This window comes from Mixophyes fleayi, chromosome 6, assembly GCF_038048845.1.
Source record: "Mixophyes fleayi isolate aMixFle1 chromosome 6, aMixFle1.hap1, whole genome shotgun sequence".
In the NCBI taxonomy this organism is placed as follows: domain Eukaryota; kingdom Metazoa; phylum Chordata; class Amphibia; order Anura; family Limnodynastidae; genus Mixophyes; species Mixophyes fleayi.
Genome location: NC_134407.1, coordinates 31853721 through 31878459, shown reverse-complemented (window position 1 = coordinate 31878459; position 24739 = coordinate 31853721). Strand labels below are relative to the sequence as shown.

Below are 24739 nucleotides of genomic sequence, written 5' to 3'. Positions count from 1 at the left end.
TACAGTTAAATATTTTCCTTTTAGTTCTATAACGTCAGTGCAGGTGAACAATGTGAGCTTAGAGGGTTAAACAATATGGTACTATGAACCACATGTGTGGTCCATTCCTAAACCGGACCAGTTTTAGACAGATGGGCCAAACAAATTGGATATAAGGCTTGAGGTGCTCTTTTTTTCCTCAAATTTATATTATGTCCCTGAAACCATTGCTTTTATTCAACAGTGGTTTTGGTCTGCTGGATGCAGTTCATCATCTATCTCTGTTTCTAATACTGGAGAAATTATTGTATTTTTTTGAATGATAGGAATAACTTTTTGACACAAAGACGGGCAACCTGTTCCTATGTCTTATAATCTAAAAAAAACAACGTTTTAAGCGTCAGCATTTTATTGGTTGTGGTCTCTTATATCTGCTGTCTCTAGTACATGGAGGAAGGGGATGGACTTGGAGATTTTATGTTATCCTTTGGACCAAAAAACTTCTGGGGCTAGATTTACTAAACGGCGGGTTTGAAGAAGTGGAGATGTTGCCTGTAGCAACCAATCAGATTCTAGCTTTCATTTTGTAGAATGCACAAAATAAATGACAGCTAGAATCTGATTGATTGCTATAGGCAACATCTCCACTTTTTCAAACCCGCCGTTTAGTAAATATACCCCCTGGTATTGATGTATGATCAGGAAAATACTGTAAGTCACCACTATGTTAAAATCATTTGACGCTTCAACTCCGGCACAAAGGTGTCCTTCAGGTGACAGAGGTATTGGAGCTGTGGAATGTCATTGAAAAAGTGTTGTAAGTGAGGTGTCGGTGAAGGCAGAACTTAAATTATAGGGATGTAGCACAACACTTCTCCTTTGTCACCTTTTGAACTAAACAACAACCCATCATCCAGCAGCTATACTGTAGGTTACATCTCCTTTATCAAAAAGTTACCAAATCATGTGTGTTATGTGTTTTGAATCTTATAAAAAAAGCTGAGATTGGTCACTATAAAATAATACACAATGTCAGCAGAGACTGATCGCATATTGTGAGTTAACTGACATTTTGTTAATGCTTAACAAAAAAATATGACAATGTCTGACAGATCTAGTTTTTTCTAAAGCTTTAATAATTCATGGCATACCTTTGGGATTATCTGGAGAATGCAGTGTACAGCTTTGAACATCCATGGTAGACCACAGGTGAAATAACGTGGTATCATTTTCTGACACCTAGCAAAAGAAAATGTATTATTAATGCCTGAGTTTAAGGCCATCCCGTAAGCATACCTGCAGGGTAGTTTTGTACTCTCAATGCCTTTCACCTTATTGAAAAGGTGACTGATATTTATTAAATAACTGAACCACTGACTTGACTAAGCTCTGTGAATAAGGCTCCACTTACTTAAAGGTATTTTTTCATAGAAAAATTAGTTTTTTATATAATTTTTTGAACACAGGGCCTGATGCAGAGTTTGTCACAAATTTGGAGTTGCTATAAATTTGCTATAAAAAAAGCTGAACATTAAAATGTGAACTATGGTTACTGTTAATTCATTTTCCTCAAAATACTCCATGGCAGCCATTACAATATGTAGGCACCCTTTCCAGTTTAGGTACAGACAGGCTAAGTAAAAATACTCCCAGACAATATATAAGGCAGCTAATCCTCTTCTATGTATTTGAGTGACTTCCCAAGCTTTATACACATACCAAGCATGGGAGAGAAGCTGACTGCCAATTGAATTTTTTGGGGAGAATTAATTATTGGTAATCATAATTCACATTTTCCTCTTCTATCCTCTATGGCAGCCATTACAATGGGATGCTCCTAAGCAATACAGTAGGGAGGCCCACAAATGAACAAATCAGGACAACATCAACAGGACACATGAAGGATTTATTCAGTGGCTGTGTGGAGAACAAGTCTCCCAAACTGAGAGTCAATAGAGCAAAAGACATGTAGATGCTAATGACTAGCAGAGGTTTGATGTCCATCCAAGTGCTTTGTAAAGTTCTGCCGTTGAAGCCTTCCTCACTGAAGAAGCTGCTACTGCCCAAATTTAATAGGCTCTCAGTATCTCTGGCACCTTCTGCCTATTCCTGTTGGATGCCTGGTCCTGTTGTATGTATGTATACTTACTTATCTGATCCATGTGGAAATGTCTTGTTTAAAAGGGTCACACCCATTCCGAGATCCCGTAGGATTTACAGAAAGTTTTTTCCATGCTTTTAAATCCTTCAGTAATGGATAAATATATGAAAATTCCCCCTACCGAGTCCAATGAGTGCAGTGTTCTTTCCTTTTCATGACCAGGTTGTGGACAAAAGCATGGCAGTGCGACCTCCTGATTAATGTTCAATTTAGTAATTATACTGCATTTGCCACAAACTTTGGATTGACTCTAAGTACCACTTTATTTGCATACATGTTCAGGGGTCCGTGCACCATAGTGTTTGTAATGCTACAACCCTGCATTATGTTATCCATGTCAGAGGAACCTCTTGTAGTGGTTCATAAGGGTCAGATATCAGAGTGTTGAGCACCAAGTTGAGGTCCCACGGAGCCACAAATAACCTAATAGAGGGAAGGATCCTCTTTTCTAAGCTAACTTGGCATCTAAAAAAACACTCCTTCTGAGTTTAGATAAGGCAAGACATTTGCTGACACTATCTTGAAGGAAGTCAGGGATCTGTGGAATAGTTGTTGCTTTTGGATTGAAGTTAGTTACACCATGTGATACATTTCTTCTAAATTTTGTATTCGATTATCGAAGGGTTCTTCTTTATTGCTTGAAAAGTGTGTTGATCCCTTTCTCTTAGGCTTCCTTATGCCTGAGCAGTTCCAGTTCAATCTACATGCCAGTAAAGCTAACAGCTCTAGATTTGGATAAAGAATCGTGCCTTGGTGTAGAGACCTGGCCAAAGAGGCAGAGGCCATGGTTGCTCCCGGAAAATCTCCCGGGCTACAGGAAGCCATGGATGGCAGCGCCAAAAGGGAATGATCACTTCGATATTTTGTTATAAGTCTGTAGTTGATGTGTCAGGTACTGGATCTTGACATGCCTCGCCTATGACAGAGATGCCTTGTTCTGTATAGTGTTTATCTGGAACCCCAAAAACTTTATTTGTGAAGAGATAAGATGACTTTTTGTCCTGTTCAGAATCTAGCCATGTTCTTGCAGAAAGGCTATCATTTGAGCTGTCCTGCAGTTGACAATGTGGTCCAAGCTCCCCACCAGAAGTGTATTGTTTATACAAGGCCATACCCTGATCCCTCACTTTCTTAATTTCGCCACCAGACTAACTAGCACCTAAGTAAAAGTTCTCGTGAATGTTGCCAGGCAAAAGGGCAATCATGTGAAATGAAAGAGAAGAACCTGAGAAATTTCCTGTGATGAACTGCAAAAGAGCTATGAAAATAGGCATCCTGAAGGTGTATGAACATGAGAAAATCCCCTTCGCCGATGGTCCTGAGAATAGACTTACTGGTACGGACCAACTTGTTGTCAAATCCAGAATCGTAGGAAAAACTGACTGAGTCCTGGATTATACGATGAAATCCATTTGGGATACTGATGAAACTCTTGTATCAATTCCTTACAATGTTCAAGACCCATTGATCTGCGTTAAAGTGGGTCCTTATTTCTGCGCATTGTGAGATTATCCCCCCTACTGGTATTAAAAGAAACTGTCCATGGCAATAGTCATTGTGGAGCTCCCTGGTTTGAACTCCCTTGTTTAAGTCTGAGTGCCTGAAAGGACTGTTTAGGTGCAGCAGGTATATTCTACCTGTTGTATTGTCTTCCTGGCAGGGGCGGGCTGGCCCGGGGGGCATCGGTCCCCCGGGCCGCTCGGTTTCAGCGCTGTTAGGGCCGGCCCTCGGATGCAAAATCTCCTGATTTTGACCGGCGTCCGCATCTCATGACAGCTTCTCAAGGGTGCAACCAGAGGGCTCTCTATGCCACCTCTGCTGATGCCTTCGTCCTTGCGTAAAAAGTAATGGTGTCCAAAATTACCACTCATGGTTAAGCGCCAGCTACGCATAGAAGGTAAGAGCATGGACTACAGTAAGTAAAAAAACACTACCAGACCTACCTATAGTGAAGACAGGGAAGACCCAGGGCAAGAGGAAGAGCTGCCTCCTTTAGGGTATGGGGCTGTTTTGAGTTAACCTGTCTCTACCTAAACTGGAAAAGGAGCCTACCCATTGTAATGACTGCCATGGAGGACTGAAGAGGAAAAATCTCATTTATGTGTTCTATAGTGTTCTGCATAAAAGTGTAAATTGAGAAATTACCTTATACTGTTATCTGGACACAACTGTGAAAATAGATCTAACTATACAGCATTTTATTTTTGTTAATGAGAGATTTAGTTATATCAATAGATAACTCACTATAAAGTGACCTATGACCTATGTACCTGTTTATGTTTTTTGTTAGCTTCGGTGAGGGCCTGAATAACACCTATAACAGAATCCTTTAGGGTCTCTCGCTCTTTAGCAGATACTGTCAGCGGAGAGCAAGCATGCCAGAAATGTTTAGCCGCCTGTAGTGTCAGAGGGAGGTTGCCAGCTTCACCACCAAATCTAAAGATAGAAGATAACAAAATGAGCCACACACCATAAAATATGCAAAATATACTGATCAACTTTATGTATGTGAGGTCAAAGGGTAGATCCATCTAAAAATAATTTTTCACCCAACACACGGCCTCCCCAAAACTAGCAAAGCTGTTAAAGTTCCAAGCCAGGGACCTCTGCACCTCAAGAGATCTTAGTCCTGCCTCCACTACAGCAGTTCTTGTCCCGTGGTTGATAACCAGGAGAGGTTCAAATTCAAACAGTTCTGTGTTAGATGCAGCTCTGATGAAGGGGAGTTCTCCTAAACTGTGAGCGTCCTTGACATAGAATTGGACGCAGGTGGGATATAAGATAATTATTAGATGGATCTACCCTTTAAATCCTAATTCCACTATTTCTTAAGTATATAATTCCCCATGATCTATCAACTGACAAGAAGCTCTTTACAGCGGTGCTGCATATACACCCAGGACATCATTCCACTGTTCTGGTATACAAACAAACCGAAAATAACTTAGGCAGTTCCTGGTACCTATTGGAAAGAGGCGGTTCTGGTACAAGAATGATTTGTTAGGCTAGGGGCAATACTGTAATAAATCAGGTAAACCATTGAGTAAGCCTTTAAAGACAATTTTATTATGTGGCACAATTTCACTAGTAATGTGGATCTCTTACGCGGTCAAGTTACTTGTACATATATCTGTTATAACTGGCACTTGAAATTTTATTTTTTACAATGTTTACATAGTGCTTACCAGTTCAATGGAGCTTTTTAAAGAGAATGTCTACACAGGACAATTTTTTCCTAGTAATGGCACAAAATGGTGGTTTCCTCATCTGGGACTTCCTATCAATCGCAACACTACATAATGTAGTAACGCTGTAATTTACCAATTTACTCCTTTGAGATCCATGGCAAAGATCCCCTCCACAAACCTTTTTATCTGTTCACTGGCAGTGAACGCTGCCAGCAAATTGAGAACTTCACCCGGGAGGGATCCAGCAAAACCGGAGAGGCTTCAGGTGGATCACATTGAAGATGGCATTACTTTGCTGCACAAAGCTTTACTTTTCAAGTTTTAATAAATTGGTAACACTGATATTTCAATAGACGTCTATAGGCCCTATATTTTATCAGTTGTAAAACCAACTTTCCAGTTTTTCATCATTCCAAATGAAATTAAAGGAAAACCTACCAGTACATATATCTGTAAACAGATCCTGACATTCTACATTGCTCAGAAAAAGTGTCTGTGACCTCTGACCCTATTGAACATCTACTATTTGTGAAAAGACAATTGTCCATATATTTATGTGTTCAGGACCTATCTCCAACTAAGTAATGGCACTGCCTGCTCCAGCATTTCACCTAGCCCAGTTGTTAGGATATTGGGATTGCCTCTTGAGATGTGATGAGCATGAGTCAGTGACCATTGGACCACTGGAGTCTAAAACCCGTCCTGTTCTATGCTTCTTTATCAGTGACAGAGTATACTCTGCACAGTGTGCTCTCTGAGATTCATCAGTGTACCGGTTTCTGGTTCAACTCTGACTTTACCTATAAAGACTTCAGACTCTACAACCTTAGCAACCAGCATATAAAGACTTCAGACTATGTATATTGGCAAAACAGTATTACTACTCCAACTCAGCATTCTGGCATCCAACTTTGAAATCTCTTTGCGAGTACCACAGCTTTAACTTGCATATATAGAAAAATTGGCTGCTGGCTAGTAAGGAACTTTTTCTATGTCACTCTGCCTGCTGATACCACACTGAGGGGCTCTGGGCTTATCTCACTTGCGTTTGGAGTTTTGTTGCCTTCAGCTTACCAGGAATATTGGATACTCTCAATAACAAATATTGAATCATGTGAGTACTGTGTCTGTTTCTACTATCTGATCTTTTATTATTCTGTGTTAAGTACTACAGACTGCTTGTGTCTCTCGAGATAGTTAACTCATTACAGCTGACAGATACTATCATTACTTGAGACTTTGTTCTGTGCTTATTTATCAGATGCAAGCTGTGTTTTCTCTGTTTATGATCATCAGTTAAGCTGGGTACACACTACTGAAAATTTCTCACAACTATATATTTGTAACAATTTTACCAATATTAAAAGTCCTGATCAGCATGTCGATTCGTGTTCACGACCTACATGATTTACCGTCAGATCTGTGCTCTTCATCTGTCATAACCATCTGCTGAAAACATTGTGATTCTGTAAACTCTATGGAGATCTGTCTACACTGCTGGTCCTGAGTACATACACACTTCAGAAATTGCACAACATCGTTCCATCGATGATAGTAATTTTTAGTCAGTTTATAAAATCAATCAAACGCTACGATGTGCTTTGGTATGATAAAACATGATCATAGGAGCGTACACACTAACACGATATGGACCTAGCAGTCATTTATCATGTGATTGGCATGACAATTGGGTGAAAAGCATGAGTACCCAGCTTGACTCTGGATGTTTGTAACATATGCAAATAAGCTCAGTTGTTTGAACTGCTCTTCTGCTTGTATATTGTATTGAATTACCTGACACTAGGGTTTAGCTCCTTACTGGCAGATTTGCAGCAAGCAAATATTATGCTGCGGAGGTGGAGAGAAGCTTAAGCACTTCACAGGTTAAGAACAGAATCCTGGCACACTGCATGAATCCCGGCACACTGCATGAATCCCGGCACACTGCATGAATCCCGGCACACTGCATGAATCCCGGCACACTCCTTTGCAAAAAGATATCTTACATTACCTGATCCAGCCTTCCCACCCAAAAATATGTGAAACACAGTTATTAATATTATTCTAAGCAGCTACATGACTCTGCAAGATTTTGCCTTTCTAGATCATAACTACGATTGCTACATTCTATAGTGTCAGTATAAAGATTTTTGTAACTCCACATAATGGCAATAATAACTCTTTGATACCCATTGGTTGTATGCTTTATTACACACAACACTTAGGAGAACATATGTTCTATTTGTAGTTTTCAGTTTGACTATTTTGGACCTACCACAATGACTCAATTTTAACAAGAATATCTTTTAATGAAAGTATTACAAAATTAAACGTACCTTGCACTTATTTCAAAGGCTTTAATGGCTGAAAGACGCAAGTGTTTTTTTCCAGCCAAATTGTCCATTATGCTTTGACCCTGAACGCAGGACGCGGTGCTCAACAATTCGCATCCCAGTGTTGAACTCTGCCTACAATAGTAACAAATGATTTACTAACTACATAAACAGCACATGGCCATCAGAGAATGTACATTTAACTGTCATCTGTAATTATCCATTTAAAAACAGTTATAAAATATCAATATGTTTTTACTTAATTGTTAATGTATTTAATTGCCCTGAAAGTTGACACAATTATGAAAGGAATACAAAAGTTTGTTGGCAATAACTGGTGCCACTAGTACAATGTAAGTAATATATCGTCGATAAACCAAAGGATCCCTCTAGACCTGTTGGTCTTGCCAAAATTCTGTTGGGTTGGATGTTGCAACATTCTTATAATTAATATCATTATAAGACTCCAATACCTGCTACAGGCCTTCTCGCTTTGTGCCCCTCAAAGCTTCTTCCAAATCCTGCAATCAGGATTTATTAAGTTAATCTGAATAGGCAGACAACCAAGACTGAAACTCTCATTACTTGTCACTGTTAAACCACAGGGTGGAATGGGCTTTCCTGACAAAGGTATTATAATGCAACACTGATTAATAGTCTTGGATGAGCTGCACCACAAGATAAATAATCTCTGGGTAGACCAGAGTTTATCTGTGTTAACCATACTTCACAACCAGTTAGTCACGTTCTCCTCGTCCTTGTAACCTCCATTATTAAAATTTTAAATACAAAACGGAAGCAAAGCCAGCCTTCTTCCCACCCCTTCCATGTTCTTTGTACTTTGGTCACTCACTGCCATTGCATTAACCGGCAGTGACACCATGGGCCTGATTCATTAAGGAAAGTACAGCAAAAAAATGTATAACTTTGCACCTTGGCAAAACCATGTTGCATTGGAGCGAGAGGTAAATTTAAAATGTGAGGACAGATTTATAATTGGAGTAAATCATGTCCTAGATCAACTTTTAATGTCAATGTAAAAATAAAACTATCAAGTATTTGCGTCCTACATGAAAAACAGTCAGCATTTTCCATGTGTGCAAAATTATAAACTCATTTGCACCCCTTGCATTGCAACATGGTTTTTCCAAGGATCAAAGTTACAATTTTTTTTGCTTTACTTTCTTTAATGAATCAGGCCCCATTTGTCAAACATGATTGTGTGTACAGTCCGGGGGCTCAATGACTGTAAATGGAGTACGCAGTGGCCAAAAATCGGCACCACAATGCAAATGCTTCTGATCCGGAAGTGAAAATTCCAGTGGGTATAGGGTTATTGGAATTGATAGTATGGTAATGGATACCTGATAACATGCTTTATCTAGCACCTGATTACATGCGTTTACTAGCATTACCAAATACTAGTAATAAAATATGCATTTTGACCGATGAGGGAAAGAACCTTTAGATATAACCCTAGCCAAAACTGGTCATTCCTAACGACATAGATAGCTGCTAAGTTGTACAAATCCTGCTTTATCTTTGCTCTGCTTGAATTAGTTCCCAATGTCAACATACAATAAATCCCTACAAATATGCTTACTAAATTATTATTATTAATTTTTATTTATAAGGCGCCACAAGGTGTCCGTAGCGCCGTACAGGGACAAACAAATTACAATACAATGGGAGACAGCACAGTACAGTAAACAGTAAGCACAGTAACTCAATAAGCTCAATGCACAGCTAGAGAGGGCAGGGAAGGGGGAGGGAGGATCCGCAAACGACGGGGCCCAAGAAGGAGGGCGCGGAAGACCCCCAGGGGGGAGGAGGGAGCGAGAGTGGACGTGGGGTGGAGGACCCTCAAGGAGGAGGGCTAAGTAGCTGGAGAGCAGAGTTAGAAGTGGTGGAAACAGGAGGAGAGATGGCATTACTAAATGCATTCTTAACTCTCAGCACAGGTTTTTATAAACTCTTTCACACTAAATTACACACAATTTGGACAAAAAGTACGGCGCTGACTATACAAATTATAGTTAAATATTCTTATGCCAGGTAAATGGATCTTAATGCACAATATCAGTTCATAAGTTCCAAGAGCCAAAGATGATATTCTCCTTAGGACTGATTGAAAAACAATGTTGAATGCTGGGTTTCCACAGTACATAGAATAATATGTCTCTACCCTCTTCCAAAAAGCTCAGAGAGAAAGTGTTTTTCTCTCGTAAATTTTCATGTACATAGGAGAGATCATAAGAGAAAGCACATCTTAGTGTTATCTAAAACAATGCAGAAACTCCATACACCGGCAACTATCAATGTAAGTGGTTTTTATAGTTGATGTTGTCACCACGTGAATAATGGGCACCCACACGGGAAATACACTTACATAGAGTAGTTTTCCAGCAGTTGCCCACACATGTATCAGGGATACACTGAAACGTCTTTATGGTGTGTTATATGAATCCTCTCGGGATATCACCTCATTATAAATGCCAGATAGAAAAAATAAAAGCAATATGGTGCATTATCCCAATATAAATCACATATTTAATGACAACCAGTAAAACAAAAACATAAAAGTTGCTTCTCCTTTATATAAAACAAACTGCGGGACACCTCTGTGTGAGGTTGGACTCTTACCCCGTTTAGAATAAAAACAGGCACGTACGGATAGACTTTTACACCCTCTCAAAAACAATCAGGCGCCAGCTGAGAAAATCCACGCACCGCTGATATGTGAACTAAGTCCAAACACTTGCAGATGAGTGTCTCTCTGTTAGTACCCGCCCCTTGCCGACGCGTTTCAATTCTGTGAATCTTTATCAAGGCAATGCAGTTACAATCACAATTCCATTCTTTTAAACTCCTTCTGTCCAATCAGAGTATTCAAATTACCATATTGTAGCTATGGAGATAACTCCGAATATGGCAAGACACGAGCGATGCCGGTAAAAGTGCCTCATTCATTAAGTTTAGCAGGACAAGTGTCCAATTTTTTATGTACAAAAAACATACGTTTAAAAAACAAAAATACAAATCATAAATAAAAAACTTTCTTTCTAAATAAGCTTATTGGTTAGCCATCTGATATCACTCCTAAAACATCCTCCTCCTACTAAATCTTAACCAATCAGGCTATCCAGATGGTTACTAAGGAAACCACTATAAACGTAAAAAGTTCATATCACTATAAACTGCAAGTGAAGCAATTGTTTAAAAACTCCACATACACTATCTACAACATGCAAGTATATAATCACTTGACGAGACATAAATCTTATACATATCGTCCCATATCTAGAAGGATATATTTCTTCTTTTCTTATATACGACATTGTATCAGAATCAGTCTTCTCTTACTCCACTAAAATTTGATGGTAACGCTTCTATCGTTATTAAACTAAAATCCCCTTAAAATGTAGTAAGACATACTTGGATGGAAAGAACTGGTATAAAGATACCCACAGTACTCATCAAAATTGTACTCATATATAAAATGGAGTGTAGATTGTGATTACACATATTAACTTTATCCTCATGTACTCTCCTATTACATAGGTGATCGATAAATTCCCTACTTATGGAAAGAAATACCAAAGAAAATACAACATATAAATTATAAAAACCATTTAACTTCAAAATCTGAATTAAGACCATGAGGTATTAGGGTTCCCATTGAATATATCAACTTCATCTCTGCTTTCGCAAGTTCGGATTTGGAGTCCTCCTTCCTCCAATCTCCCCTAAATCTTCACACTAAAGGACGGTTTCCTCCCACACTCCAAAAACATACTGGTAGGTTAATTGGCTGCTAACAAATTGACCCTTGTCTGTCTGTGTGTGTTAGAGAATTTAGACTGTAAGCTCCAATGGAGCAGGGACTGATGTAAGCGAGTTCTCTGTACAGCCCTGCGGAATTAGTGGCGCTATATAGATAAATGGTGAGGATGATATAAATAAAGGTAAAATAAAAATAGGCATCATAAACTAACATTTGTTTTGTGAGCCTATGGTTTCATTGTAAGGATCATTTCACCTTAGGCCAGAGCTAATGATAGGTGAGACAGGGCAGCTTGTAATAGGAACATATTAAAATATGTACTAAATATTCAGATTACTTCATATAACTCAAATATATAAACAAGAAATTACAAAAGTAGAACAAAATGATTATGTCGGTACATAAATAAAATTCAAATAATAAAAATACAATACCTATTATTTAGTATTATTAAATACCTGAACAGCATGAAAGTCATTCACAGTACTTTTTATTTAATATAGAAAGTAAACATGTAATAATATGTTTAGACAGCAGATGTCAGTGTTACCTTTCATTTCAGATTTGCCTATGAATGAAAGTACAGTATGATCACATAAATGTGAGCTTTCAATAGTCTCACACTTTTTCATGTAATGCCTTATTTGCCGGCAGCTTTTCTATTGTATGAGGAGTCCATGTATTGTAAACAACCTTTCATTTATTGATAAAACCATTCACCAGGAAGAGATGCATTAAGATTACGTTTGTTTTGGCACAAGTGAAAACAACATCACATTATAATGTATATCATGTGCATAAAAACAAAACAAAATCCATCACTGCACATTTACAGACATTGGACCAAGATGCTGCTTTTCATTAGAAAATACATTTAGTTGTGAACATTGTTTTTGACCAAATATTATAAAGCTCCCAATCATTTTTTTTAAAAATGACCATTTGCATGTGGAGACCATTCAGCAACAATAATTCTCATTTTAGACAGCAGGGGGTAAATGTATGAAGCTCCGATTTCTGCAAGTGCCACTTTACAGGGGAAATTTAAAGCGGCAATGGCTTGTAAAGGCAAACTTGCCTTTACAAGCCATCGCTGCTTTAAATTTCCTCCGCAAAGTCGCTGATTCCCAGCGTCTTGCACAAATCGGAGCTTCATACATTTACACCCAGGAGTATAAAAGTAAAAGTCAAGTCAGTTAATAGAATAGTTGCCTTCTCTTCTGGAGACTCCGGAAGACTCACAAATTATTGGGAGACTCCAGGGGAGCAAGCAATTCTCTCTTAAGGATGGTCATTGGCTTGGGAAATGGGCAGAAACACTGAGGGTCGGATGCAGAGATGTACCTATGCTAGTTTGGGTAGTGTAAATTGCTTCTCCTTATGACTGGAGGGGTGGAACTAGGGAGGGAAGGGGAGTGCAAACAAAGGCTGAGTACATTACCGGCACATTCACACAATTTGTGTGCTACATGAAAAAACAGGCAGTATTTAACTTATGTGCAAAACAGAATACTAATTTGCACCCCTTGCATTGTAACATGGTTTTGTCCAGGAGACTTAAATAAGAAGTTTCTCAAGTTAAGATCCTTAATGAATCAGGCCCTAGGTCTCCCCCTGCATCAGATCAATAGTTTGCTTAATGTACTGATACTTACTATGACAATTTAAGGAATATTTCATTATATAAAATAGCGAACGCTGGTATTAAGTGATATTTTGTGTTTAGAAGGGCAAAAGTACAATTTACTTGGTTTGTAGGTTACAATTTAGTTTAGATCTACAATGTTTGTAATTACTGATTAGGACAAGCATCTAGAAATATACTTACACATCCTGTTTTCTCATCACCTCATCAAGCTTTAGTGCTCTCTGGGTACAGGTTACTGCTAGTTCTAGGTCGCAGGCATTGTAAGCAAAGTGCCCCAATCTGGTCAGTGCCTGTAGTTCAACTAAGGATTCTGTCCAATTGCATTCCAAAGCCATTTTCAACACCTGGTTACATAAAAATGAACATATAATAGCTCACAGTTGTATTGTACATGTAAGCATTATTCTCCATTTAAAGAACCATTTTACAGCTTTTGTAAAATGAAATTATTTGTACTGATTTCAAATCCAAAAATATTATATACACATTTTCTATTTGTTGGTTAGGAATGGTTGCGAAAATAATAAATTGTTAACAATATTTAAATTAACTGTATATTTCAGGGCCATAGTTAAGCTTTTTCCCTAAGAGAGAATTTTAGGGGTATACTTTTAATCGTTTGGATCAACTGGCAAAAATCACAGTAGCAGAGGTAAATGTGCCAAATTTGTATTAAGAAAACAAACAAAAAACAGTATTGGACAATAATAGTGTTGAGAGTATACATATAAAAAATGAAGCGTTCTATCCTTAACCAGTGGACGAAGTAGAAAATTATAAGTGGTGGTATGGAAAATGTAAGTGTAAGGAATTTGATAGATTTACAATCCCCATAGATTAAACTTGCAGGCAGGGTCTTCCTACGTCTATGTATGTTTTTATTACCCAGTATTGTTTTATTACTGTTTGTTCCCAATTGTAAAGCGCTACGGAATCTGCTGGCGCTATATAAATAAATGTTGATGATAAAGATGATCCCCCACTTCGACTACTGTCCTACACCATAATTAAAAATAAGTTGGATATGCCTATAAATATCTTGTCCTGTGTGCTGCCATGTGTACACCTATATGGTGCCTTGTACATGTCACTCATCTGCACATTTTTCTAAATAAATCTACTGGGGTGAAAAAAGAGAAGCCCCGCCCCTTTTACAATCTGAAACCATAAGGTTGCAATTTAAAAAACATAAAACATAAAAAAAAAAAACACATTTTCAGTAATAACCTAGTGCCATAGGTTACTGAAAAATATTTTATTTATGATTACAGCCAAATTCTTCTGACACTTAGGAACACAGATTACAGTTGGCTTCTTGCTGCTCTGATTCCATGGAATAAATGTATAGTTGATGACTTTTCAGACCTAGATCAGGGAGATGCACAGAATGTCTCCATGAAGCCGGGTTGGATAGGACTTAATTATGTGACTCCGGAAAGAAAGCTTCACCAACAGCAGCGCAAAGTAGCAAATTGCGTTATGATGCTGCTGTGGGTGGACGACCATGGCGACTTGAAACTCGTTATCATGTTGTGGTGCACTGAGCACGATTACACAAAGTGCGTCAGGGTGCTGTATTCCGTACTGCGCTTTTATGTCTGACTGACTTGAGCGAGATTGCCAGACTCTCTCAGGAATCTATTTCAGAAGTCTTCCAGACATTCCAGAAGAGATGACAAGTATAAATAGAGGACAATGAGTCTCCTATATTAGCATACAAAGAAGTAGGAGTCTAGTGGTTCATGTGTACAGTAGTTATGACATTGAGCGGCTTGTTCAATGACCCAAGTTCAAATCCTTATACAACCGTTTATTAAAGGAGATGTTCACTCTTAACTTCCCAATTGGTAATACAATTATTAGTATGCATTTAGCTACTGTTTTATGACATTTAAACTTATCAGCTTCTCTGCAGTACAATAAAGTAGCAACAAACTAAATAGTAGTCCTGACTACTAAATAATAATTCCATGTTCCAGCCCTTTTGCTCAATATAACGGACTTGTGGGATGCCCTTCGCTGGGACCCCAGTCTTTGCGTCGCTGGGATTGCTGAAAAAAATTGTACTGCGACAATAGAGGGTGAGATTTTGAGTGGGCTGCAGCAGAACTTTATGTTAGACTCGCCATCTACCAATCATAATGCCACTTCAGGGAGCAGGCGGAATGGCCTGAATAAAGATGGTCACTATGACTTTGAATGTTGGCTGTCTGTACTAATATAATGGTGGGTGCTTAAATCTGAGCCAATATAGCTACTGGATGTGGCCTACTCCAAAGTGGGTTCTCCGAAATTCAGTTGAGGAGACAAGAGGGTGGGGGTGATTTTTTTTTACATTTTCCACCTAAAAGGTGAAATCATCTTTTGAAATTTGCTTGAAAATCATCTAATCAATTGGCGGAAACATAAAACAACTTCCCTGTTAGTAAATATGAACAGACTGTAGACTAGAGATGGTCACTGACCCCCGTGTTTTGGTTTTGGATTCGGTTTTGGATCTGGATTACTGTCGTGTTTTGGTTTTGGTTTTGGTTTTGCAAAACCGCCATTGCGTGTTTTGGTTTTGGTTTTGGTTTTGTTTGGTTTTGTTTTGCTATTTTGTTGGAAAATACATGTTTTTGTGCCTAAAATAACCCAATTTAGTGCTCCAACTGTTTTAGAGATAAGTAATCTAATTGTTGAGGTAATAAATCATCCAAAAAAACTGTTTAATTCTTCGTTGGTAGGCCTTCATTTATTCTACACACAAAACAGATTGTCTTCCTCTCCATCTATGCATATTGGCAATGCAGCCATCGTCTTTGAATGTATATTACACCCTACACTTATAGTTAAATATGTAAAGAAATGGAAAAAGACAGTTTGCTTTCTGTCTCTATAGGCCCCCCTCCACTTTTTTAAAAAAACAAAAAATTCAGCCATTATAGACTGTACAATATTAATTGACATGGAGAAAGCCAGTTTGGTTTCTGTCTCTCTAGGCCCCCCTCCACTTGTATAAAATACCAAAAAATCCAGCCGTTATAGACTGTACAATATTAATTGACATGGAGAAAGCCAGTTTGGTTTTTGTCTCTCTAGGCCACCCTCCACTTGTATAAAATACTAATAAATTCAGCCGTTATATACTGTACAATATAAATTGAAATGGACAAAGGCAGTTTGGTATCTGTCTGCATCAGATCCTCTCTCCACTAGGAGTAAAATAGAAAACTATTCAGCCGTTATATAATCTAGAATATAAATAGAAATTGAGAAAGGCAATTTGGTATCTGTCTGCATCATAATCATCAACATCATCATTAGCGCCCTCGTCGCCTACACAAATCTCCCCCTCATCCTCTTCTAATTCCAAAGTGGCATCCTCAATTTGGGTATCACCGGCTACACTCGGGCTATTAAGGCACACATCAGCAGAATGCTCACGATTAGACATCCCACTGTTGGATGGACTCTCCACAGGGATTGTTGTCATTTGTGAATCAGAGCAAATATTCTCCTGTAATGCCTCACTGTTATCTTGCAGCTCGGCTTTGACGCGTAACAGTAGTTGTGCACCAATTGTAGGCTGGGTAACTTTTTGGGATCTGCCACTAATACCCAAAGGTGAAGGCCTCATTCTCTCTTTGCCACTGCGTGTGTAGAATGGCATGCTTGCAATTTTTTTTTTATCGTCACTTAACTTTTGCTCAGTTACACTTCTTTTTCGCTTCAATACAGTAAATTTTTTTTTGGTTTTTGTTTTTTGCACTAATTTGGAAACACTCTGTTGTTTGACATCGCCTTGGCCAGATGACGTACTGGGAACACTAACATCAGGACTGGTGACAGAACCTGGTTGCTCATTCAGATCATATGTGGACTGCTTTGAATCCATTCTGAGCGCAAACCACTGGGGAGTGCTAAAAATTATTTAGTAGATACTGCTGACAGATATGACTTTTGACAGCCAGAAATATTAATGCACAATTAGGGAGGACACCCCAAAAACACTGAGGAGTGCTACAAATTATTTAGTAGATACTGCTGACAGATATGACTTTTGACAGCCAGAAATATTAATGCACAATTAGGGAGGACACCCCAAAAACACTGAGGAGTGCTAAAAATTATTGAGTAGATACTGCTGACAGATATGACTTTTGACAGCCAGAAATATTAATGCACAATTAGGGAGGACACCCCAAAAACACTGAGGAGTGCTACAAATTATTTAGTAGATACTGCTGACAGATATGACTTTTGACAGCCAGAAATATTAATGCACAATTAGGGAGGACACCCCAAAAACACTGAGGAGTGCTAAAAATTATTGAGTAGATACTGCTGACAGATATGACTTTTGACAGCCAGAAATATTAATGCACAATTAGGGAGGACACCCCAAAAACACTGAGGAGTGCTAAAAATTATTGAGTAGATACTGCTGACAGATATGACTTTTGACAGCCAGAAATATTAATGCACAATTAGGGAGGACACCCCAAAAACACTGAGGAGTGCTAAAAATTATTGAGTAGATACTGCTGACAGATATGACTTTTGACAGCCAGAAATATTAATGCACAATTAGGGAGGACACCCCAAAAACACTGAGGAGTGCTAAAAATTATTGAGTAGATACTGCTGACAGATATGACTTTTGACAGCCAGAAATATTAATGCACAATTAGGGAGGACACCCCAAAAACACTGAGGTGTGCTACAAATTATTTAGTAGATACTGCTGACAGATATGACTTTTGACAGCCAGAAATATTAATGCACAATTATGGGGGACACCCCAAAAGCGCTGGGGAGTGCCAAATATGAAGAAAAAATAATAAACCTCTATCCTCCTCTCTGCACTAGCGATTTTGGTTAGAGCAATTGCAAGAACAATATGGTATTCTCTGTCCCTGCTCTAATTAGCCTATGACTACACCCTGCTCTCTCCCTCTGTCAAATGGCGATGGATTGCTGTGGAGGCGTGTATTTATAAAGTTGAAGTATCGCGAGAACCGAGTCCCGAGATCCGACGACGTCACAATGACGTTCGGCCTCGATTTGGATTCGGAATGGGCGGGAGAGTACCGAGCTGCTCAGCTCGGTACTCGGATACCCAAAGTTCGGGTGGGTTCGGTTCTCGGAGAACCGGACCCGCCCATCTCTACTGTAGACTCATACCTGTGGCATAAGGTGTAAACAATACTTCTAGGTGTGGTGTATGTTCAAACAGTGTAGATAGTGATTTACTGATTTAATGCATTTGAAATAAACCTCTATACATTTTCTAAAGTTGGTCTAGGAAAACTGCTAGAAAATATGAAGGGGATCAATTATCAAAGAGATTTCTCATTATATTTGTTATAATTAAACCCCAAAACACATCCATAGAGTATGTTATGCTGGGGAGGGGGATTAAAGAGGTTGTCTACTTTTGGACAACCCCACCTTAATTACTCCTGCCCCCATGTATAGCAATGAGTTGGAGGGAGGTAAACGCATTGATTCGTTTGTAATTTTGTTGTTTTTTAAGATACATTTCTTCTTTTACCACATGGCAGCCACTGACTTACATTATCAAAATTAACAAAAAAGGAAAGTGTGACATCTAGCTGGGAGCACCAGATATGTACATTTTAAATAGAGTTTTAAACATGTGGCTATAATTCATAATTCACTTTACCAAATACATACCTGGGACAGGCTTGGAACAGTAAAGTCCATGAGTCCTAACCCATTACATGCGTACATTTCTAATGCAACAAGAACTTTGGTCATTGGATTTTGTCCTTCATTAGTTTCCTACAAAAAAAATAATAAATCCATTAAAATCACATTAAAAGTCTTAGGTCTTGTGCTTCTACTTGTACAGATTCATTTGCAAATTAATAAACCACATATTTACTGACAAACATGAAACCAGCGGAAAAAAAGTAGTCAGCACCGTGCAGTTCTTCACGGCCTCACTAGTGATCTTTGCTACCGTAAGGCAAGCATATATTATGTTTGAGGAGAAGCATTATATTGTGAATTCCAACATGAAGATTAATCTGTGACTGGTTAGTCAACCTGGTGAGGAGAATTCCCCATAGACTAACCTGGTTCATATACAGTGCTAATATGCTACAGTCCGCCTATGACATCACAGCCACCAGGAAGAGGATCATAGAAAGGAAAGTTCTCTGAGAAGTAATGCTTCATGTGAGCCCCCTGAGGACTTCATGTGGCACTCAGGTCATCTGATGCCCCTCCTTGCATGGTAAATGTAGAAACAAAACTTTGTTTAGCTACAAGAGAATGAAATTCAAGGGTGCATTTATGGCCTCATATAATGCTAGGAGTATATCTAGTTGGAAGGTGCAATTTTGCACCTTGGCAAAACTGTGTTGAGAGGGCTGCAGGGGGGAAGGGGAATTAAAATGTGAGGACAGATTTAAGGTAAGGGGGCTCATCCTAGCTGAACTATAAATTGCAGTATAACAATACAGCTGCCCAGTATTTGTGTGCTATATGCATAAGCTGGCAGTATTTTAATATGGCAGTTAGAGGTGGCTGCAGTTTTAATTACCTCTGTGCCATAATATTCAGCTTATCACAAATATAGAACAGTTTAAAGTTTGTGAAGGCAGTGAGGGATGTCTAAGCAGTGCAGACGAGTGTCATCATTCCAAGGACACTATTGTTTTGAAGATCGACTGCAATACCAAATCAGCTGCTGGACGTCAACTGATGGTTCTGTTCCTCTGGTTATCTCTGCGGTGTCCTTGGTGATAGCAGCTGATGCCACGACTTCTGTGCACATGGGGAACAAGTGTCCTTGCTCTACATCCAGAAGTGAGCAAAGAAAAATACAGGCCACACAACTGCTTATAGCTGATCACAACAGCGCCCATGCTGCACATAAGGAAAGGATTTCTCCTAAACCACAAAAGGAAGAAGGTTCAGTTAAGATAAATAGAACAGCTACGACTGCCAGCAGCTGTCTTACCATCTCTACAATGACCAGATCATTTGTCATCCATTTACCCTCCACTGTCCCTCCTCATTCCAACTGTACCACTCCAGCAGTAGCTGCACAGGAATGTCTCCAATGGTTGCTTTATTATTTGTGACTGATAATGCTTCTGGCTCACAGTAACCCCCGTCCCACACACACACACACCAGATACAATTATTAGTTCACTATGTACCAATTGTTCCCCACACCTCTTAGATTGTAAGTGTCAGACTGCGTCCCTGCACATCTACTAAGTGCCGGGGACGGTCATCTTCTCCCTGCCTTCTGACTTTGGGCTAGATTTACTAAGCTGCGGGTTTGAAAAAGTGGGGATGTTGCCTATAGCAACCAATCAGATTCTAGCTGTCATTTTGTAGAAAGTACTAAATAAATGAAAGCTAGAATCTGATTGGTTGCTATAGGCAACATCCCCACTTTTTCAAACCCGCAGCTTAGTAAATCTAGCCCTTTGTGTTTCTGCTAGGCAACGGAGATGCTTCTCTCTCTCACCCCGGCGGTCAGTTGTTTCCTGTTCATCACCAATCACAGGCTCTCATATCCTATTTAAGGAGAGCTCTGGCCCCATTAGAGTGCCAGGGTAACAGGTCCCCTTATGCTCCAGCACTCCAGTCTGTTTTGCAGAACCCTGACTGCCTCTCTGGCTTCTGAATCTCCTTTGGGGTGATTGGATCGCTTGGTTTGTCCTCTGACTCCCTGACTACGCTTTTGTCTCATCCTTTGGTACCTCGTTGTCCGCATGACCCGACTTCGGATTGTACAATCACGCCTCTTCACTCGCTACTTCGCTGGTGACTAACCTGGAGGGCCACGACCTGCGCGACTTCTGCAGCAAACTCCAAACTCCCTTGCAGGGGGGTCGTTTGCAAAGACTAGAGGCGCATTTAGACTCTACGCCTCCTTGTTTAGCAGTGCCAATACTGGCAAGTAGACTTCAGCTCAAGTATATTTGTGATAGTAAGCTCATTTTGGCAGGACCATCCTTACCTGTTGTTTTATGTGATCGTATGTGACTTATTTGTATAAAATGTTGGTGATTTATAAATAGAGGATAATAACAATAATAATATTTTATCTGCAAAAAATCCATTTGCATCTTTTGCATTTCAACATGATTTGTCCAGATACTTTTAACACTAAATGAGGTCCTTAGGGAGTGCAAAAATCAAAGTAATTATTGGATTCAAAACATAAAAATGCAAAACAAATTAAAGAAAGTCTCGTTTTCCGCTAATGACAATGACTTATTGAGATGTAAATAATGGTCCAAAAGTAATACTGAAGTGAAGTTATTACTGCAAGGATACACTTGAAATAACGGGGATATGTCCCGGGATATGATCATATAGACCAGTGATGGCTAACCTGTGACACTCCAGGTGTTGTGAAACTACAAGCCCCAGCATGCTTTGTCAGTAGATAACTAGCTGATAGCTGGCAAAGCATGCTGGGGCTTGTAGTTTCACAACACCTGGAGTGTCACAGGTTAGCCATCACTGATATAGAGGCATTTGCACAAAAACCCAGCACTGAGCTTCTGGGTATTTCTATTTCAAAAATGATCCTTGATACTTGTATTTATTGACAAAGAAAGATAAACATTCATACTTCTGATTTAAGGAATGTAGTATTTATTTCTACTAGAAAGTCTGGCAAAATGAAGAACACTATTTGGACCACTTCTGGAAAATGCTGGTCAAACACACAAATATATAGCTGGCGCTATAGGAAACTGGCTCTATATAGCAAGTGCCTGGTCCCAAAACAACCAGCGTGCCCCAAAAATGTTGTTAAAAAAAACAACCGACTCATTTTCTGGCACATTAGCAAATCTTGTCAGCAAATGATTGCTACCTGTCTGTGTGTACTGTCAACCGGCGACTAACATGTGATTCAGCCCGGGCACCCAACGGCTGATAACTTCAACTTGTCCACCAGCGTGTGTGACCAAACTGGAAACAGAGCCTGTTGTTTAAGCCGAGTGACAGAATCGGCCCTGTGTGGCCGGCTTTGGTCTTTAAGCCTCATGATGGTTGAGAAGACAGATTGAATTAGGCAGACAATGATGGCCTTGGTGTAGGTAAGATTAATTTACCCAGCATCCTCTACCAGAGATAGTACAGCTAGGTCAAGAAGTTAAAAGCAGATAATTGAGAATTCTACAATACCTCATCATCAGTTCCCAACTTCTGTCCAATTTGTTGCTGGAGCAACTGCTTCACTTTCACCCATGTAGATAGTAGTTGTTGTCTTATGGAAATAGGTACTACATCTTCCGAAATACTCCCATTGGTCAAATCCAAAGCATAGTCACAGACCTACAAGTATTACATAAATATATTCTGATTACAGGGCATGTGTGACCACAAAGTTCTAAAGTGTAAATCTTGTATCCACACATCTGGATACACTGAAAATAGAGACAAGAGGCAAATGTAAATCTAAGAATTCAATGGGAATGACAAATGACAACATTATAACCCGAATAAAAAAAAAAATGGCAATTGTAACAACTGAATGTTCCCTGCGGAATATCGGGGAACTGAACTAATTAGATTTCATGTTTCCTAAAATCTCAGATATTGAAAGCACAATTCGCTTTTGAGTACAAGGCTGCATGTTAACCTCTAGGCTAAAGTGTAATGTCAGTGTCATTTCTCTGTGGCTTTTAAAATCATGATACAGGCATATGTTTAAGATTAGAGACTATAAAAAGTACAGAATAAGGCAATTAATACAAAGTAACCTTTATAGTTATATGGAGGAACAAAGCTACCGGCTTTGTCCAATTTTACGTAAATGTTAGAATTATTAACATATAAAACCAGTCATTAATCCATGGATATCTCTGTTAAATTAAAGAGTACCTCCAGGGCGAGTTTCACATCAGCAAGGCCATTTGGATCAACTGACGAAACATGTGCTACATTAGATTTTTCAGGTCCTCTCCCCGAAGCCTTCTTGCCTTTTTCTGTAGGCGGTCTTGTCTCCGATTTTTTGTTTGTGTCTGACACAGGTATCCAAGGAAGAATTAAGCCTTTGGCTAAGGAATTTGACAGCATCACAAGCAGAGCAGGATTCCTGAGTATCATACAGTATAAGAGAGACAAGATAAGTTAGGACTGTGATGAAATTACCTATAGTTGCAGTGACAAACTGAAGATTGTTACAGGGGGGTTTCCAAATGCTTGAATTCGGAACAAAATTTGTTGCAATAAGCCGGCAGCAAGTAAATCAAAAGTAGTTAAATTGTTTTAATGTAAATAACAAGTACGGTGACACTAGAGTGATTGGACAAAGTGCGCAACAGAGTTTTGTCCGCTAACTCCAGACCCTCCACAGCTCATGTCCCAGCATGCCATAACAACCACTAACATGGCATGCTGGGACATGTAGTTCCACAACAGCTGGAGAGTCCATGCGACCAACCAAGATGAAAAGGGTTTTGTAAACCTTCTTAACCAAAAAGTATAGATATGACCCTGCTAACTAATGAATACATTATTTAGGTTTAGTACCTTTTTAACAGCTAGTAGCACTGAGATCATTTATTATAGGGCAGACTCTTCTAAGCTTGATGACTTTGTTGTAACTTAGTTCTAGTAGATATTAGAGCCTCTCACTGAGCTACTGAACTGTCAGACTGATCACAGCCCATTTTCCTGCCCCTGTTGGTGGTCCCCTTCCTCCACAGTTCCCAAGTTTGCTCCATCCCCAGCAGAGAGCATGAGGGAGGAGTTTGCCAAACATTGTTTTACTAGGCTGCACTTTCAAGGAGAGGGGCGGAGCCACCTGGTGACAGTACAGTAATGAGAGGGAGGGGGGGGGGGGGGAGCCACCCAGTGACAGTGCAGTAATGAGGGGGGAGCCACCCAGTGACAGTGCAGTAATGAGAGGGGGGAGCCACCCAGTGACAGTGCAGTAATGAGAGGGGGGAGCCACCCAGTGACAGTGCAGTAATGAGGGGGGAGCCACCCGGTGACAGTGCAGTAATGAGAGGGGGGGGGAGCGGGAGCCACCTGGTGACAGCGCAGTAATGAGAGGGGGGGGAGCGGGAGCCACCTGGTGACAGTGCAGTAATGAGAGGGGGGGAGCCACCCGGTGACAGTGCAGTAATTAAGGGGGGAGAGCCACCCAGTGACAGTGCAGTAATGAGAGGGGAGGAGACACCCGGTGACAGTGCAGTAATGAGAGGGGGGGAGCCACCCAGTGACAGTGCAGTAATGAGAGGGGGGAGCCACCCAGTGACCGTGCAGTAATGAGGGGGGAGCCACCCGGTGACAGTACAGTAATGAGAGGGGGGGGAGCGGGAGCCACCTGGTGACAGCGCAGTAATGAGAGGGGGGGGAGCGGGAGCCACCTGGTGACAGTGCAGTAATGAGAGGGGGGGAGCCACCCGGTGACAGTGCAGTAATTAAGGGGGGAGAGCCACCCAGTGACAGTGCAGTAATGAGAGGGGAGGAGACACCCGGTGACAGTGCAGTAATGAGAGGGGGGGAGCCACCCAGTGACAGTGCAGTAATGAGAGGGGGGAGCCACCCGGTGACCGTGCAGTAATGAGAGGGGGGGGGAGCGGGAGCAGGAGCCACCCGGTGACAGTGCAGTAATGAGAGGGAATTCTCAAAATATGTTTTGTGTCATGTGAC

General features: G+C 40.0%; 1 protein-coding gene across 1 annotated transcript in view; it reads right to left on the bottom strand.

Moving 5' to 3' along the window:
- CFAP46 (cilia and flagella associated protein 46) overlaps nt 1-24739 on the bottom strand; it is a 182671-nt gene that overhangs the window by 114607 nt on the left and 43325 nt on the right. The window contains exons 19-25 of the mRNA XM_075178258.1: nt 22961-23174; nt 22262-22411; nt 18773-18880; nt 13274-13437; nt 7665-7796; nt 4411-4576; nt 1131-1218 (exon numbers count right to left, since the gene is read on the bottom strand). Coding sequence (XP_075034359.1) covers nt 1131-1218; nt 4411-4576; nt 7665-7796; nt 13274-13437; nt 18773-18880; nt 22262-22411; nt 22961-23174 — 1022 coding nt within the window. The remainder of the gene's footprint in view (nt 1-1130; nt 1219-4410; nt 4577-7664; nt 7797-13273; nt 13438-18772; nt 18881-22261; nt 22412-22960; nt 23175-24739) is intronic.